Below are 18,560 nucleotides of genomic sequence, written 5' to 3'. Positions count from 1 at the left end.
AGGCTTCCCAGGGTTGTTGTTGACGTAAGAGCACGACTGGAGCAGTCACCCAAAAAAATCATTAAGACGTTTGTCGCAGGAGACAGGGTACACCTACTCAATGTGTCAGAGAGCCTAAAGCCATATAAGGTTACGGTTGTTCATCAGCTACAGGAACCAGATAAGGATAAAAGATTGAATTATTGTCGTTGGTTTCAGACGTTCATTGTGCAAAATCTTGCCATATTGTCCATCACATGGTTCACAGATGAAGCATGGTTCCATTTAACCGGTTATGTGACGACCGAATAATTTCCAGGAACATGTGGCCACCGAGATCTCCGGATTTGACAAAGCCGGACAACATTTGCTATAGAGGTAAATAATCTCCCAAAATTCCTCTACATTTTAGGTATAATAAGTTGTCGCTAGCACAATTCGTTTTGAAACAATTAATCAAAGAAATGTGTCAGTTCTATATAGAAATCACTCTGTATAATTTGAACTGGTAATGGAAATTACGGGAAAATAGCTGAACGGATTTTAATAACTGACTCCTCATTTTGAAGCTTAAACCCGAAGTTTTTCAGAAAAATAGTAACTTTCAGTGAAGCATTAGTTTTCCTACATAATTTTCCTATTTTCCAAAATCCATCTTTCGTCAGTTTTGAGAACTAATTGGATTTCAATGTAAAACAAAACACACACTACAATAAACAATAGGATATAGAGGATATTACACGAAGGCCATGACCTGCAGGATTGCTGACATATTTAGAGCTCAAATTCAATTGGTTATTAAAAACTTCAAGAATTACTAAAAATAATTTACAAGTCTGATTCTGCGGTGTGTAATTTTCTGAATAGAGTTGTGTGTATTGAATATTAAAATTTACAAAATTTGAGGTGGTTTGATGACATTATTACCATTAGAAATGAAATATTATTATAGTTAATGCCATGATGTGACTACTTTTCATTAATATTATACATATTAATGCTATATTGATGATATGAAAGTGAAACGTTTTGGGGTTATAGAATAGAGAATATCTTACATTAGTTCTTCATTTCTATAATTTACTGAGTGACGGCTATATAGTATATAACTACAAAACTTACGTAAGATAATAATATTGTTATTAAAAATCAAATACTTTTATAGTTATTAATGAAGTGAGGTTGGGTCTTTTTCATATACTTAATGGCGGTGTGGTGTAGATATTTATATGCGTCATTCTCTTCAGTATTGGCTCGAGAGAGCGCAAAAATTACAGTTCCTGAGGAAAGACCAAAAGGTATTACTTAATGATAAAATAAGAAGCCTACAAAATTATGTAGTCTCCCGATCATTTCAGCAAGATCTCTTAGCAGGATAAAATGATTTTACCCTCTACATTTCAAGCTCTACATGCAGCAGCTATACCAAGATGCTATGTTATTGTTCGAAAGCATAGCTAACCTGACATTTTTTTTAAGTTTGACCTAGAATCCACAATGACCTGAAATAGTTATTGCTTTATTCCCACATGAAAAACCCACTGATCGTCCTGACATTGTTACTTGGATTTTTCGCGTTGAAACTCAAAACCTGAAGGTGGATAGGTTCAAGAGAAAGTATTTGCCATAAAAAACCATTCAGAGGGAGTATGTTTCATTATTACGGAAGGAAATGACTTTCAAAATGTCTGGTATTCTTTATTGAAAATAAATCTTAAAAAATTTTATTTGAACGTCTAATGAACTTAGTTTGCAGCATTTGCTGCACAAGCCACTAGTTATATTCTAATACCGGTATCACTGTATCTCATTATAATACGAAACTGCTTAAATATAACTGCTTGTACGAGTACAAACAAGAAGGCATTGTTGAAAATCAAATTGAATGGGTATTTATTATTATTTTATCGCTATGAATAGTATCTACAACTCTCAGTTATACATTTCCAATATAATATATCGTCAACAATACTATTTAATCACTTTCCAGCACGTGCACTGTATAATTCGATATGAAAGATTTATCCCGCAAAGAGTTGGAAGTTTATTTTTCAATTTACTTTATACTTTCTATCGAAGTAAGAAATACTCTTAATAATTACACACCAACAAAATCAGTGCTTAAAAATAAACTACAGCCTCTCTTTCACAAATAAATTTTGTTTCAACAATGAATAAGTTTGAATATGTTTCTTTCCATTGAGTCTGATGTGTTTCGTCTGATCGGCTTGATGACATCATCAACCGTATGTTTCTTTCTCTGTGAAGAAAGTGCGAAGGAAATCTTCATAATTCACAAGGAAGAAGCATGTATTTTGATTTTATTAATATTTAATTATTGTAACATTTTGTTTAAAACTAATTTAAACTAAACATGACCTTATAATAGCTGCTCATAAACTGTTTATGGGAGTTGGGGAGCGGCAAATTTTAGCACTGTCTAGGGGCGGCACTATACCTAAAACCGGCCCTGGCTCGAGGACCAAATGGAGAAAATGTTATCAGCAATTTGGTCGTAACAGTCCACCAATATTTAGTACTTACATTTTACAAAAGATCGTTTGTCAAAGAAACTTTTATAAAAGTTAACTCATTACACTGCCATATATTTTATAATATATATTTTATAAAAGAACTTTGACATGTATCTTCGATAGTGTAATATCAGACTTAAATTCTCTATTGTTAGATTTCGGAATTTTCCGAACTACAAGACCTAGAAACTCTCTCAACGATCATCACATTCATATTCGGTGTCATTTTTAACTTTCAATATATCTACCTACTTCGATGTTTGCTTATTTCTTATTGTACAATCCCAATGAGAAAATCAGTTAGTGCCTCAGGATACTAATACCATGCAACTTGTATGAAATACATCACTAGGGAACAAGCCTATTTAATGGAATTTTCTAGAATTTTATTTATCTTAATGCCTGAGGATTGAGCAAGGCACTGAAAGAAGGTTGACACGTGTAATGATCACCGCATGTCTTGAATACGTTATTCGAGGGTACATTTGCATCAGATTTCACACACTGAAAGTGATTCATCCGACTACGTATGACACCAGCAAGGAAATGCACTTAACGAACGCATTAAGTACACTTTTACACACCACGAAACTTTATATGGAGTTTTGAATTTTAACGACATTTCGGACATAAGACTCAGTTTTATTATCTAAATGCAAGAGAGAATTCTGCTAGAATACTTCAGCTCCCTAGGCGTGGCCAGTTACTAGAAGAATGCAAAGAAATTACCTCATTCTTATTTGTAAATTTGAAATAGGTTTATTCAGTAACGAAGTGTTTGTGTAAATGCAAGGTTCTGCAGTTGGTTCTGACACATTTCAGCATGCTGTCCTAAGTAGGGTTACTTACTTACAAATGGCTATTAAGGAACCCGAAGGTTCATTGCCGCCCTCACATAAGCCCGCCAGCGGTCCCTATCCTGTGCAAGATTAATCCAGTCTCTATCATCATACCCCACCTCCCTCAAATCCATTTTAATATTATCCTCCCACCTACGTCTCGGCCTCCCTAAAGGTCTTTTTTCCCTCCTGTCTCCCAACTAACACTGTATATGTATTTCTGGATTCACCCATACGTGCTACATGCCCTGCCCATCTCAAACGTCTGGATTTAATGTTCCTAATTATGTCAGGTGAAGAATACAATGCGTGCAGTTCTGTGTTGTGTAACTTTCTCCATTCTCCTGTAACTTCATCCCGCTTAGCCCCAAATATTTTCCTAAGCACCTTATTCTCAAACACCCTTAACCTATGTTCCTCTCTCAGAGTGAGAGTCCAAGTTTCACAACCATACAGAAGAACCGGTAATATAACTGTTTTATAAATTCTAACTTTCAGATTTTTGGACAGCAGACTGGATGATAAGAGCTTCTCAACCGAATAATAACACGCATTTCCCATATTTACTCTGCGTTTAATTTCTTTCCGAGTATCATTTATATTTGGTACTGTTGCTCCAAGATATTTGAATTTTTCCACCTCTTCGAAGGATAAATTTCCAATTTTTATATTTCCATTTCGTACAATATTCCCGTCACGAGACATAATCATATACTTTGTCTTTTCGGGATTTACTTCCAAACCGATCGCTTTACTTGCTTCAAGTAAAATTTCCGTGTTTTCCCTAATCATTTGTGTATGTTCTCCTAATATATTCACGTCATCCGCATAGACAAGAAGCTGATGTAACCCGTTGAATTCCAAACCCTGCCTGTTATCCTGAACTTTCCTAATGGCATATTCTAGAGCGAAGTTAAAAAGTAAATGTGATAGTGCATCTCCCTGCTTTAGCCCGCAGTGAATTGGAAAAGGATATTTTTAGACCAACTAAGTAGGGTTACCAGATGTAAAAAATGAAAAGCAGGACTTTTTCCTGAGAAAGCAGGATTTTTCCACAACAAGCAGGACATAAAAATATGACACTAATTTTGAATAATTCTCATAAGAATGAAAATTGTTGAACTTGGTGTACACTAGAATTGATACAAAAGACTCAGAGGAAATGGAAGTTCCGGAAGTACACTAATCGAATATGATTCGTAGTGAAATGGACCGTTCTTTCCATACAGTGAGCTGCTAGTTATATTGTGTATTAGACTCGTTAACTTTTCACACAAATATCTTATGCAACAACTCGGGAAATTAGGCGCATGCATGTGAAATGTTTTATGTAGTAAATAGAAACTTAAGAAAACAAAAACAATACAGTGGCATATTGTTTAGTAATATTGGACCAAGATGCTAAAATTTTGTTCTAGTAATATAAATATTAACATTTCTAAAACAGAGTGAAAACTGTTAGACTGTATTTAGCTTCCAAACAGTACTTCTATGCATTAAAACATGCTCCATCCTCTCAAAGATTTTAATTATACATTCAAAAACATAAACCGGATAATAACGCACACGTAATCTGGTGTTTGTTCAAATAACAGAATCATTGGACAAATAAATTGATTACATTTTTCCAGACGTAATTGTTTTGTAATTTACCACGATTAAGAATATATATTTTATATATTTTGATGTACCGAAGTACATATGATATTTCCATGCAGATATTCTGCGTCATCATATGATGAAAGAGTGATGGAACGGAGAAAAATTCTCTCCGGCACCGGGATTTGAACCCGGGTTTTCAGCTCTACGTGCTGATGCTTTATCCACTAAGCCACGCCGGATACAACCCCGACGCCGGTTAGAATCGTCTCAGATTAAGCTCCATCTCTTGGGTTCCCTCTAGTGGCCGCCCTCTCCATTACGTCATAGATGTCTATGAACGCAGGACCGAAGTCCATACATGTGTTGAGGTGCACTCGGATGAGTGACTGGTTGGCCGGGATCCGACGGTATAGGCGCCGTCTTAAATCAAAAGTGATTTATTACGCATATCATATATATTTTGATGTACCGAAGTACATATGATATTTCCATGCAGATATTCTGCGTCATCATATGATGAAAGAGTGATGGAACGGAGAAAAATTCTCTCCGGCACCGGGATTTGAACCCGGGTTTTCAGCTCTACGTGCTGATGCTTTATCCACTAAGCCACGCCGGATACGATTAAGAATGTTTTGTGACGTCAGAACTAATATTTATAATTAATTTCACTATCACGTTCGTTACTAGGTTAGAGTTAATTTAAAGAATTGACAGATCCCTGTAAAACTGTGAAGATTTAACTGATCTGCAAGAGTGTGGTAGAATGAGAAATTATGTATAAATCTAATGTAAAAGCTAATTTGAAATTTGCTTCTTATATTTTCTTAAGAAGTAGATATTCGAGACGTGAAATATTTACTTTCTCATCAACAGAATGGTAAATTACGTAACTGTTTTTGGACATTTATATGGGGAAAATATATTAAATGTCCGAACACAATGGTTCTCCATTTATTCACGTTTTATGACTTTATGTTTTCTTACGCACATACATTTTTTCTATTCATTCATTCATTCATTCATAGTGTTCTGCTCAAGGGCGGGTCTTTCACTGCAAACCCAGCATTCTCCTGTCTTTCCTATTTTATGTCTTCCTCTTTGTCTCTTCATATGACTCTGGGAGTCCGCGGACCACAGGTTAGGAACCACTGCATAGCGTGTTTTGGTTTAGTTTGAAAATCGGCATTGTGTTCATCCGACGTCACGAAGTTCCGTTTTGTTTCCGTTTATCGGAACGTCTTGAATCGAGTCACAGTGTGTTTGGATTTTTAAATTTATCACAGAATACTCTGAATTATGGATGTTTCAAAATTATTTGGAGGGGAAATCCTTGTACTTCAAGAATTGATGGTCACATTCGAAGTCTTTGTGGATCTGATTAAATCAGATATTAGACTTTTTTTTTAAGTTCATTTCCTCAATTTTGTGGAACATACCATACTGACAAAGAGTAAGATTCAATTTTAAGTCTAAATTCTCATGAAACTGTATTATTATTATTGATGACTTTAAATTTATTAATTTAAAAAGTGGTACCAATAAGTTTTGATTATATTGTAGTTTTTCAACAGTAATCTCACTACAGATTTTGATTTATCTAGAAAAAATCAAAACTCGAGTGGGATTTAATTGACTATTACACGATTAGAAGAAAGTATAATAACGATTAGAAGAAATAAAGTACTCTAATTCAATAAAATATTAATTGACTTACTGAAATTCTATTTCACTAATGTTAGCTTCACCAAAACGTTTGAACGGAGTCGCCATTTTCAGTTGACTGTCTATGCTGTAAACAAATGACGATCGCAAAGCATGTTTTATAGTACCGTAAAGAATTTGCAGTTTGAAATGTTGGCAAACAAAGAAACAAATGGTAGAGAGGCAATGATAAAAACAGAAGAAAGTATACAAAGTTTAGAAGAAATAAAGTACTCTAATACGATAAAATAGATATTAATTGGCTTACTAAAATTCTGTTCCACTAATGTTACCTTCACTAAATGTTTGAACAGAGCCGCCATTTTCAGTCGACTATGAGGGAAACAAATTACGATCGCAAAGCATGTTTTATAGTACCGTAAAGAATTTTCAGTTTGAAATGTTGGCAAACAAAGAAACAAATGGTTGAGAGGCGATGATAAAAACAGAAGAAAGTATATAACGTTTAGAAGAAATAAAGTAGGCCTACTCTAATACAATAAAATAGATATTAATTGTCTTACTAAAATTCTGTTCCACTAATGTTACCTTCACTAAATGTTTGAACGGAGCCGCCATTTTCAGTCGACTATCTATGAGGGAAACAAATTACGATCGCAAAGCATGTTTTATAGTACCGTAAAGAATTTTCAGTTTGAAATGTTGGCAAACAAAGAAACAAATGGTAGGGAGGCGATGATAAAAACAGAAGAGAGTATATAAAGTTTAGAAGAAATAAAGTAGGCCTACTCTAATACAATAAAATAGATATTAATTGTCTTACTAAAATTCTGTTCCACTAATGTTACCTTCACTAAATGTTTGAACGGAGTCGCCATTTTCAGTCGACTATCTATGCGGGAAACAAATTACGATCGCAAAGCATGTTTTATAGTACAGTAAAGAATTTGCAGTTTGAAATGTTGGCAAAGAAACAAATGCTAGGGTAAGCAGCCATGATTGATTAAAAAGACGTCCTTTCGTACCGTTTTATTGGTAGAAGTAGTATGACGTAGTAAAAGTGTAATAGTTTAAAATTAGTTTTGTTTTATTTTTAAATAATCTCTACGTAATTATGTCATGCCTAGAATGACACCGTGTGTCCTTGAAAAGAGATTTGCGTGACTTACCACAGATTTAACGCTTTCGTGCGTCTTTTTTTTTAATATCCATCAGTAATATCACTAGATTAATGGCAAAACCAACTGCTGTAATTGAACTCGCATAATGAATACGCCACTTCACTAACCAGAGCAATTGGTTATGTGCTTTTAGTAATATAAAAACAAACACATGCAGTCACGTGAAACTCCATTAACAAGTAGGCTAAATACATTGGCAGTGTAGGCCTAACATAGGAATTAAATTCTAGAGTCAAGTAAGTTTAGATACGCTTTTATAATGTATAGGCTATATTACAATTATTAAAAACATGCGAGCGTTTGTTGTAAATGTAATATTTTGGACAAGAACTCCAAGACAATTTTGCATCAACAGTTAAAGGGTTCAGAGCCATAGTGGGCCAAGCGCCATTTATTAATAACAGAGAAAGCAAGAGTTAAAGTTAAGTGAATACCATAGTTTAAAGAAGATTGACCTATCATTTAGTTTTAATGTGCATACTTTGTATTACTTGCTACATGTTTAATTAAATTACGGTATTCGCTTACTTTTAACCCTTGTTTTCTACGTTTTTAATATATGGCGCTTGGCCCACTATGGCGCTGAACCCTTCAATTATTATTGCTACCAAATATTTCCAGTGTAACATTGGGAACATTATTTGAAGGATCCTCTTAATTGGAGAAGCTAATCAGCCGATTATATTCATCAGATCTTACAGAATGTACCGGAGATCGACCTCCAGTTTCTGTAATAATTGAACAATCCTAGTATCATTGAACAGAAAACAAGACAGGACAATAATTATTGCAGCTCTTTTTGAATTATTTAACGACACTTTTAACTACTAAGTTATTTAGCGTCGATGGAATTGCTGATAGCGAGATGGTATTTGGCAAGGTGAATCCGAGATATCATTATGGAATTACTTGATATTCGCTTGGAGAAAACCTCGGAAAAACCCAATCATGTTATCGGCCCAAGCGGGATTCGAACCCACGGTCCAGAGAAACTCCGGATTACAAGCCATGCTCGTAATAGCTACCTTGACTAGAGTTCAAATCCGGTAAAACGGGGTGGAGTTGTAGGTTTTTGTAGTAGACAAACCCAAGGTTGTGAGGGTTTTTCTCAGTCTTTGACTAGTTTCAGTTTTGTCTCGTCCATTCTGATGATATTCTAACCTATGATCAGTTTCTTCTAAAATTTTGAGTACCACGATCTCCTTGATGCGGTATCTTTTGTGAAATTTTGTGTCATTCAAATTTACAAAATTATCGTTTCTTAAATGGTTAACATTATCTGGTTTTTTATTTTCGAGCAGTTCCAGATGTAACAATTTTGCGTCGAAACGTTCTGCCATTTTGTATTGCATCTAGTGAACCATTAAAAATTTAAAGACGGAAATTTCTATCACTAAACATATTGTAGCTTTACTGGTTCTTTAGGGCTGAAGATGCTTCGTGAGATATAAAAACAATTTAACCCTTAAATTGGCAAAACTTCATTTCTCACACTAGTTTATTAAATCTTGTCGGACTGTAAAGAAAACAACTATCGCAATGTCCACATTTTATATGTTTTACAATATTATAGTATTGTGAAATTTTAATTTGTGCGAGATCGTGCGTATTTGCTTGTTTTCCGCACAGAACCAATACGCGGTAAGTGTGAAATACCACATTCAGTATTCCCAACGTAACACACATAACAATTTCCCTCTTCTTACCGCTTAAGCGCCATATTCATTTTACTGCTTTAGGCTTTTAATATATTATTTTTAGAGACGTTTAACATAGTAATAATTATAAATTGGAAACTTACCACTGCAATTTCACCTAAATTACAATGTTAATTATTGTTTTTAAATATTTGCAAAAATTAAGTACAGTCTACTACTCCACGAAACTTATTGCATTCCTGATACAAGTAACATTAAGGAAGCCGTGAAAAAATCAACAAGATTCCAGATGCGGATGTTATTACTGCAATATGTTATATAAATAATATTGTCAAAATATTAAAATGAAAAATAAATCATTACCTAACCTTACCGTTTGTTTTAAGTTCGCATTTATAGACTGGGGGGAAAAAAAAGACAGACGTATATCACGGCCTGCTGGAGTATAGTAAACACAGAAAACATTTTATAGCAACAATGTTGAAGAAAGATATTTTGGTGTTCCGAAGTTGGCGTCATTAAACAGAAACCAATATGGAGATTTCATTGCTACTAATTAGAAATTCGTCTTTCAGGTATGTAATAAACGATCTTCGCACAAAATAATGTACGATACACGAGCGGTATGTTTGTTTTCATGTTCTCGGAAATTAAAAAAACTCAACTACGTTTCTCTTTTTCAGTCATTTCCTCGACCATGAAAACGTCAACATACCGCTCTTGTAACGTATATTACTATTTCCTACCAAATTTTTTTCTGTTGTTCTATTAAAATTATAGCATATAACCGATTAACCTGTTGTATCCTATAGGATACTTTGCCCATTTAAGGGTTAATAAACTAGTAAATTAATTAATGAATAGTGAAGCTTGGTGAAACCGGCTATCAGAGATCTACAGAGAAACGGAATGGCCTCGAAACCAGAGCTGAGAATTAGACGACTCAGGCAGATCTTTTCAGATACGGCAGAGCCGCAAAGGAGTACAATCCTTTCCATACCGAATGCACAAAGAACCTACTTGGGCTGCAGTGCTTAAGGATAATTGCCTGCAGTCTGCAGCTCGTTAATGGAGTTGGCGTGCCCATGCGTTCGCCATGTTAGTGGTTAAGACCGGGGGTTGCAGAACTCGCACTCACATGCCTCGTTAGAGCAGTTCATGGCGGTGAAATAGTCTGCCGCTTTGAGCAGCTCGCCATCCTCATTCTCCACCTCTACCACGAGACCGAAGTTCTTGCCCGACGTCCGCCACTGCCGCACGGCGTGCCTCACGTTGAACTCGATCCACTCACCCTTACCGAAGATAGGCAGCATCCTCGAGTCCAACAGCTTCCGCTTCACTGTGAACAAACACACACACATGGGGTTTACCGCTGTCTGTCTGCCAGAGGCAAAATATTGTGTCAAAAATCTTCCAATTTTTTTCTAATCTTCCTGAGCATGTTAACTCAAAAAGAAACTGCTAATGAGTTTATGTCAAACAACCCCTCAAATTACGCACATATGGTCCGTCCCAGGAATCTGTGGAGTAGAAAGACGAAACAAGACCTCTGCGCATGTGGTATGTGGGAGGGCTAGGGCCAATGACCGCTTTGGGGGAGACATTGCTTGAACGAAGCGAGGCGATCTGTAGACGTTAAGAAATCTGGCCACACTTCCTGTTAGATAGGATCGCTTCATCACAGACAATGCGAAATAGTACCGGCACAGTCTATTGTTCCTAGTACCCTCAACAACTCAAGCTTCGTGACTGTATATACTAGACCAGTGATGTCAACTGATGCCCATAGAAGCAAGCGCGCGCTTTAGAGCCCAGGAGAGCCTGAGCGCTTTATAGCGGAAAGGAAAGAGACAGACGAAAGAGGTAGTATATGCCGCTTGGTCGAGATATATACAGGGATGGCCAGCACTGATTCAATGGATAAAGGGAAGATAACTTATTAAAACTGTATCCACGGTAATTTTTATATTTGTCTGAGAATTACAAGTGCATTATAAGAATATAAGTTTTAATTTTAGTGTTAATTTTTTAAAAGTTTGTTTTTTTATTCAAAAAGAATATTTTCTCAACTTTTTTACAGAAAAGTAAAATTTTCAGATGTTTGTTTAGTAGCCTTACAGCTACTGAAACAATGTTTTCGTAAATCTAATATATCGTAAATACGTATTACTGAAGATAGTGTATTAAATGTTTGAAAATATTCGCATGGAAAATGTTTGTAAGGAAATGAATTAACAAAGCAAATACTGTTACATCACAAACAAAAGGTATGTGCCTATGTGTTGGTAAAACGTCAACTCTATAGCATTAGCAGATTTCGAGATAATTTAATATTCTGATAGCAGAAAGTTGCGCGTCAGTATCACCTAAAAGCATAATGCGATAAGAGTTTTATTATGTAATATTAGTTACAGTTAAAATATATACCTAGACAACTTTGCTTTGTACTATAATATCGTTTTGATTACTTTTATAAGGCTAAAAATACCATCAATGTCAATTTCAACTTATCATGTCATATTCAGTGTCTTTCTTGGGACAACACTTTCTTTATGAATGATGTGTTTAATTCACTTAGTACAGTATAGTTGTAGTTATTATGGAATTTGTGTGAATATTCCTTCTTTACTCTTTATTATGTTAATTACGTTTAAAACACAACTGCAATATTAGGCTAAGAAATAGTGTTAGTACTTTTGTTTTACAGACAACATAGAAAATAACAAACAGAAAGAAGCTATATAAAAATAACGACATAAAATTTCTCGTTCCGTTTGAAGTTTGTGCACCACTGTTTTCTTAATCCAACAGGCTGCTTATTCCCCCTAGCATACCTAGCGCTTAATGCTCGCGCACGACGTCAAGGTCAGAAAATGCGCTTGCTTTGACATCACTGTACCAGACTGTCCCGCGCTGTAACTGGTGGTCTAACTGCAAGGCGTCATGCCTCGGACTACACTCCGCGCATTTCGAACTTGCGGATCAAAGGCTGCGTTCAGCCGGGACAGCGCTGAAATAGCAACAGGATTGAACGCCTTCCTGGTCGACAGCTCTAAAATAGTGGCCGTCATTTTTTGTAGCAAAATAATTTTTCACTGCAACCCTGCTGCAAGCCAGCGAAAGTGGAGGGGGTAGGCAACAACCAATGGTGTCTTATATTCCGGAGAGGATGGAAAATGGAGAATTTCTTTGTAAACATAGCGGACACTATGCAATCTGGTCGTTCAGCAGCTCACAGTTGCTGTACCTCAGCAAAAATGAATAGCTGAATTAGTGCTGTCCCTGCTGAACGCAGCCAATGTCATGTACAAACGTACAAACCACGCACGAGTCACTGAACTGAAAACAGTGAACTGAAACACTGGTAATCCCGGCTGTCCCAGATGACTTTAGTTGACGAGAATGGTCCAGGAATGGGGTAAGCACACATGGCAAATACAGTCCATTGCTTGACCTTGATCTGCCAGTTCGAAATGCGCTGACAATATCAGTCTTATTCATGGGAGAAGAAATTTTCTCCTGAAATCTCTTCCAGTGTATGTGATCGGTGCAAACTTGCATCGTGAGAAATTTGGAGACCTGTAGTCAGTACCGAAATCCAGTTTTGTAAGCCAACTGTAAAGGATGGGGAAAGGGATCATTGTGCTGATCACACATTATCCCTATACTATTTGAATGATCGTTCTCCTCTGCTCACATATAGAGAGTGAACTGTAAATAATGTCCTTAATTTCAAAGGAAAAAGTTTAATACAATTTTGCTCGTTTTGCATCCTTTTCGAGATAAAAATTGTTTTACCTGAAACATTTCATAGCGTGCTTTGGAAAAGCCATTGATTTAATTCCAAATATGAGCGGTCAGTTTAAGAGAGCAGTGTATTATGATAATCAATTATTTAAAAAATTTTAATTTTGTCCTTTAAATGTGTAGAAATTTGATCCGAACAAATGTAATATTTTAAAATTCCTTTCCAGAACGAAAAATTACATTTGTTCGGATCAAATTTCTGCACATTTTAAAGACAAAACTAAAATTCTTTCAATCATTTATTATTATAAGACACTATTCTCTTAAATTGACTGACATATTGGGAATTAATCTCATGAAATTTCAGCCAATGTATGGGACCGGTGCCCACCCAGCATCGTGATGCACTTGGGGAGTTACGATAGGTAGCGAAATCCGGTTGCGAATACCAGCTATAACGGCTGGGGGGATCATCGTGCTAACCACACGATACCTCCATTCTGGTTGGATGATCGTCCACCTCTGGTTCGGCATGTGGGCGTGAGGCCAGCAGCCGGCTGGTCGGTCTAGGCCCTTCAAGGGTTGTAGCGCCACGGATTATTATTATTATTATTATTATTATTATTATTATTATTATTATTATTATTATTATTATTGGGAATTAAATCAATGGCTTTCCCAAAACACGCTATGAAATATTTAATATAGCTAAACAGTTTTTATCTCAAAAAAGGAAGCAAAAACGAGCAAAATTGTATTAATTTTTTTTGTTTGAAATATTTCAAAGAATAATCCCCCCAAATTAATGGCATTACTTACGGTTCATCTTGTATAGACATAAGGCCAGCAGTCTTCTGGTCAGCCTTGGCCCTGCAGGGACTGTTGCGCCACGAATTTTAAATAGTAGGCTATTAATGTTACGCTATGAAATTGGTCAAAAATGCTCGTTATTACCTACATTTAAAATATTAAAAAATGAGAACTATCAAACAGAATCATTCTTTTCCGTCAGAGTTTGAAAATTTGTCAAAGGAGACATGCAAAACCATCAAAATGTTAGCCTTAGACATTCTTACTTATTTAATTTATTTGTTTCTCATTTATTCAAGATCAAACATTTTCTCATTCCAAGTTGTTCTTGAGGAAGCCCATACCATGGATGAATATATAATAGGATGCGAAACTTACTGAGTTTCCCGTAACACATACTAGAGGCGCTGTTGTAGAAATTGACCTTGCTGCCACCTGTTGGGGGGAGGGGCGTTATTACATCTAGCAGCGCACCAAGTAGCGAAAAGAGTAATTACTCCATGTATTTAGCAGCGCATCTGGTGACGAAAATGTTAAACTGTGCAGAAAGTATTCCCTCCCACCCTCATCGATATTCAAAACTAACCCAATTTAAAATAAAACATTAACAGTTTTATTCCTCACAGCATCTTCTACTGAAAATTCTTACCGGAGCCAACAGGAAGATAAAAGAGACGATCTATTTTACACTATCCGATTAAAATATAACCAGACAGAGACAATAAATAAAGCAAAAGGTTAGATAATTGGGATTGTATTCTTTGGGTATTTATTGTACAGCGCAATGGAAAAGTCTGCAAGAAGTACTTAGATAGTTCAATTTATTACATTGCTATTACTTTACAATACATTCAGCAACACTATTTTTACAACGTCCGTAAACATTACTGTTTAACATACGTTGCTTATACACACACTTTATGTTCACTTATTAGAAAGTTTCTGCCAGGAGTGGATCAGGACAGCACGTTTGCACATCTCCTTTTTATGTTAGGTTAGGTTAGAGTAATTTTAACTGTACGCTTCACTCGTGGTTAGATTAGGTTAGGTTAGGTTAGGTTAGAGTAATTTTAACTGTACGCTTGACTCGTCTTTTCAGTTTGAAAAGAACCTAACCTAACTGTACGCTTCACTCGTCATTTCAGTTTGAAAAGAACCTAATCTAACCTAACCTAACATAAAAAGGAGATGTGCAAACGTGCTGTCCTGAACCACTCCTTTTCTGCCTGCCATCTCGTCTCCTCGACTCTCGAGCAATATCTCGAACGGATAAATAGAGAACTCTGGGTAATGTACCCAACACGTAGTTCTAATGTTCACCTCCTACGACGTTGGGCGCTGATCATCTTATTTCAGCCCCCGCCGCCAGATGGTGCTGACCGCAGTTTCGCATCCTATTATATATTTATCCATGCCCATACTATGTAAATGTTACTGAGAAACGTTATGCCGGACGTGAGACTATTTCCGAGGAAGAAGTGGGAACTCGGACATACCTTTGTTCTTCTTGAGGGAGCGGGTGTACCAGTAGATGGACACGCGTATCTGCTTATCGTCGTCAGCCAGGCCCACCGTCGCAGTGGCTGGGGGCAGTATTGGAGCGTCAGGCGTGATGGGGTTGTCCTGCTGCAGCTCTAGGATCTCGTCGTCATCGTCGTTCTCGGTAGTAGGCAGCGGCGTGACGCTGGGTCCGCACGACTGCTCCACCACCGTGTGGTTGCCCTGCAACACGCATACAATGAGAAGTTCGTACCAAAGCACAGCGAGGAATATCGATAACAGCCGCACCTCGAACTGCTCCCGCTTGCTACAGACGACACGCAGTTCACATAAACAACGCATAGTATCATTCTTTGGAGCTGTGTACAGTCGTGAATAGTTTGAAGAATATTGTTAATTTATACAGGGATATCATTTTATTTTTACTACAATTTTTATTGTACCTGGGTTTTTTAATGTATTTCACTCCCACTCCTTCTAGTTGCAAACTTCCACACATAACCAAGACGTCTTACGGTCATAGTATTAGTAAACAGTACAGAGTGAGTGAATGTAGTATTTGTTCCAGAAATATGATCACATTTTTCAGTGAAAAAAGAACATTCATTCACTATTGAATCATATTTTCGCACAGGTACTGTGCGTCCGTTTAGTTACGTCGCATCCTGGTTTCCCCCAACCGTTTCTGCTGGCTCCTCTGTAAAGGCTAGTGGCTGGGCTGTCTTAGCTCTTTTCTGAAAACATTTTTCTGTTGGGAATTGGACTTCTACGTAATACTATACAACTATTTTAAATAATTTAAATAAAAGGGCCTAGTTAAGTAATTATCACGTGATTTACTCCCTTTCTAAGACCCTCCTGCATAACCATATGGACCGACAGTAGTTAGCATATCTGAGTAAATTTATCTATGCGGACCGAGCAGAAGTGAAGATTGAATTGACAGTAAGTAAGGTACACTATTACAGAGTAGGTACAGAATTATTTCAACAGGCGTAGGATTATGGCTCCCCATGTCTCTTGATTTGAGTGCTTTGCATTATTTCTTTGGGGTTACTGTGAAACAGTTGTGTTTGCTAAACTTCCTACAGCAATAGAAGAATTAAATAATTACATTCAGGAAACCATACATTCAGTTTCAGAAGATATACTTGAAAACGTTTTTGATAATATGCACAAAAGAACTGAAGCCTGTATCGAAATGAATTACCACCATTTTCATTAATTTGATTAAATATCCATATTTTGATTATTTTTCAAATTTAAATGCACTGTACATACTGTATGCTAATGTGCTATAGACAGTATACATTGCATAATAAATACGTCCGATTGGATAGTTCTGTTAGTCAGTAAAAGCGCTTAGGGCCTACTGTTAATACTGTAGTGTATTTTGATTAAATAAAAACCTGACTCAAAATCGTAACATTTCCTAGTTTACGTAAATGGATGCATTACTTTTCTTCCCTCCTATAGCCTACTTAGTAAAGTTATTTGTACTGTATTTTATATTAGTGTCGTCAAACTTCGGTCGTGGAAGGGGGTAGCAAACAATGTTTCCAGTTCTCAATCGCTAATCCAAAGGTGTAGTCAGGTTAATATTGGAAATGTTAGTAAAAACAAAATGATATCCCTGTATTAATATCGGTTCGGAATATACAATACTGTATTTCCTTCACGTGTTAAAATTAGGTACCTTGTTATCGAGTAGTTTCAACCTGTTGTAGGTTATCTTCAGGACAGGATGTTTCTTGTTTCCGCGCCTGCTTTCTGCGAGTCAGTGTTGTAAGGTAGATCGAATTATGAGTCTTGTCAGGTACTAGATCAATATGTCTGTCTTGTTAGGTAGATCAGATTATTACAAGTTATGTCAGTCTTTTCACGTGAGATAAAATTGTGTCATTCTTGCCAGATAGATCAAGTTATGTCCGGGTTGTCACGTACCATAACTCAAATTATATCGGGTAGATTAGATTAAAGTCAACCTTGCCAAATAAATGAAGTTAGGGCAGTCATGCCAGGCAAATAGTCCGTTAGTCCCTCAGTCAACCTACCTGTTGGATCAGTCATTTCTATGGTGACTCGAGACGAATGACGTCAGTGTAATTTCCGTTGCACCAAATATTTTCATTTGTTCTATTAATGCAGTTCGAAAACAAACGTTACATGTAAAAAATGATTGGACTTCAGCGACGGAAGTGAAGATATTGCCAGAGAAGTAAAATATCCATGCTGTTGGGGGTGTAGGCCTACCTGAGAGAATTTAAAGAGACGCAGAGTGGCTGCAATGATGGTGACTGAGGTGTTGCGCTGCACTGGGTAAGTCAGGTTGAAGAGCAGGTTCATGGAGTTGCCGTCGGCCCATAGCTCCACGTCCGTGTTATTGGGCAAGTTGCCTACGAGAATCGAACAGAACATGTGATATTTTGATAAAACTCACTGTATTACTTCCAAATTTGGCTCCAGGAGAGTAAGCGGTTTGGAATTCCTTGTAATTCGCTGTGTAGATAAAGTACAGGTCTCCCAAAAAAGATCTTTCAGGTTTCGAACACATGTAACTTATGTTTAATGAGACACAGATACATGAAACTGGTATCAAAGAAAAAGGGATTCAAAAACTTTTAGTACCTTACCACAAAGGTATTGAATACGAGCCTCTCTGGTAACATGACACACATAAAGTCTGTAGTCTAGTTCCTCCTAGCTTTCTTCAAACGTATCACGATTATTTTGGAATGGTTCCTGCGATACACGCTCGCAGATTAAGCATCGGCTGTGGTAAGGATGGCACGTAGACATAAAAAGTTCAGGGGTGCCAGGTCTGGAGAACGTGGAGGCCAACGAAGTTCACGAAACGAGCACAATCCACTTGATATTCGATTGTTCAGCTCTTCTCTGACATAGTCGACTTCAGTATTTGCAGCTCCCTGCTGACTCTGACGGAAGATTTTCGCGGACCTCGTGAGAAACTTTCACGCTTACTGGTAGACGTCCGGTTGATTTCTCTTAAAAATGCATCTCTTTGCCTTAAAATCGGAGTATCAG

General features: G+C 36.7%; 1 protein-coding gene across 4 annotated transcripts in view; it reads right to left on the bottom strand.

Moving 5' to 3' along the window:
• LOC138714729 (uncharacterized) overlaps positions 1-18,560 on the bottom strand; it is a 153,306-nt gene that overhangs the window by 9,509 nt on the left and 125,237 nt on the right. For all 4 annotated transcript variants that reach the window (XM_069846822.1, XM_069846821.1, XM_069846824.1 and 1 more), the window contains 3 exons: positions 17,769-17,911; positions 15,512-15,737; positions 10,597-10,797 (listed from right to left, as the gene is read on the bottom strand). In XM_069846822.1, coding sequence (XP_069702923.1) covers positions 10,597-10,797; positions 15,512-15,737; positions 17,769-17,911 — 570 coding nt within the window. The remainder of the gene's footprint in view (positions 1-10,596; positions 10,798-15,511; positions 15,738-17,768; positions 17,912-18,560) is intronic.

Source organism: Periplaneta americana, chromosome 15 (assembly GCF_040183065.1).
Source record: "Periplaneta americana isolate PAMFEO1 chromosome 15, P.americana_PAMFEO1_priV1, whole genome shotgun sequence".
Classification (NCBI taxonomy): Eukaryota; Metazoa; Arthropoda; class Insecta; order Blattodea; family Blattidae; genus Periplaneta; species Periplaneta americana.
This window is presented reverse-complemented; position numbering and strand designations above follow the sequence as displayed.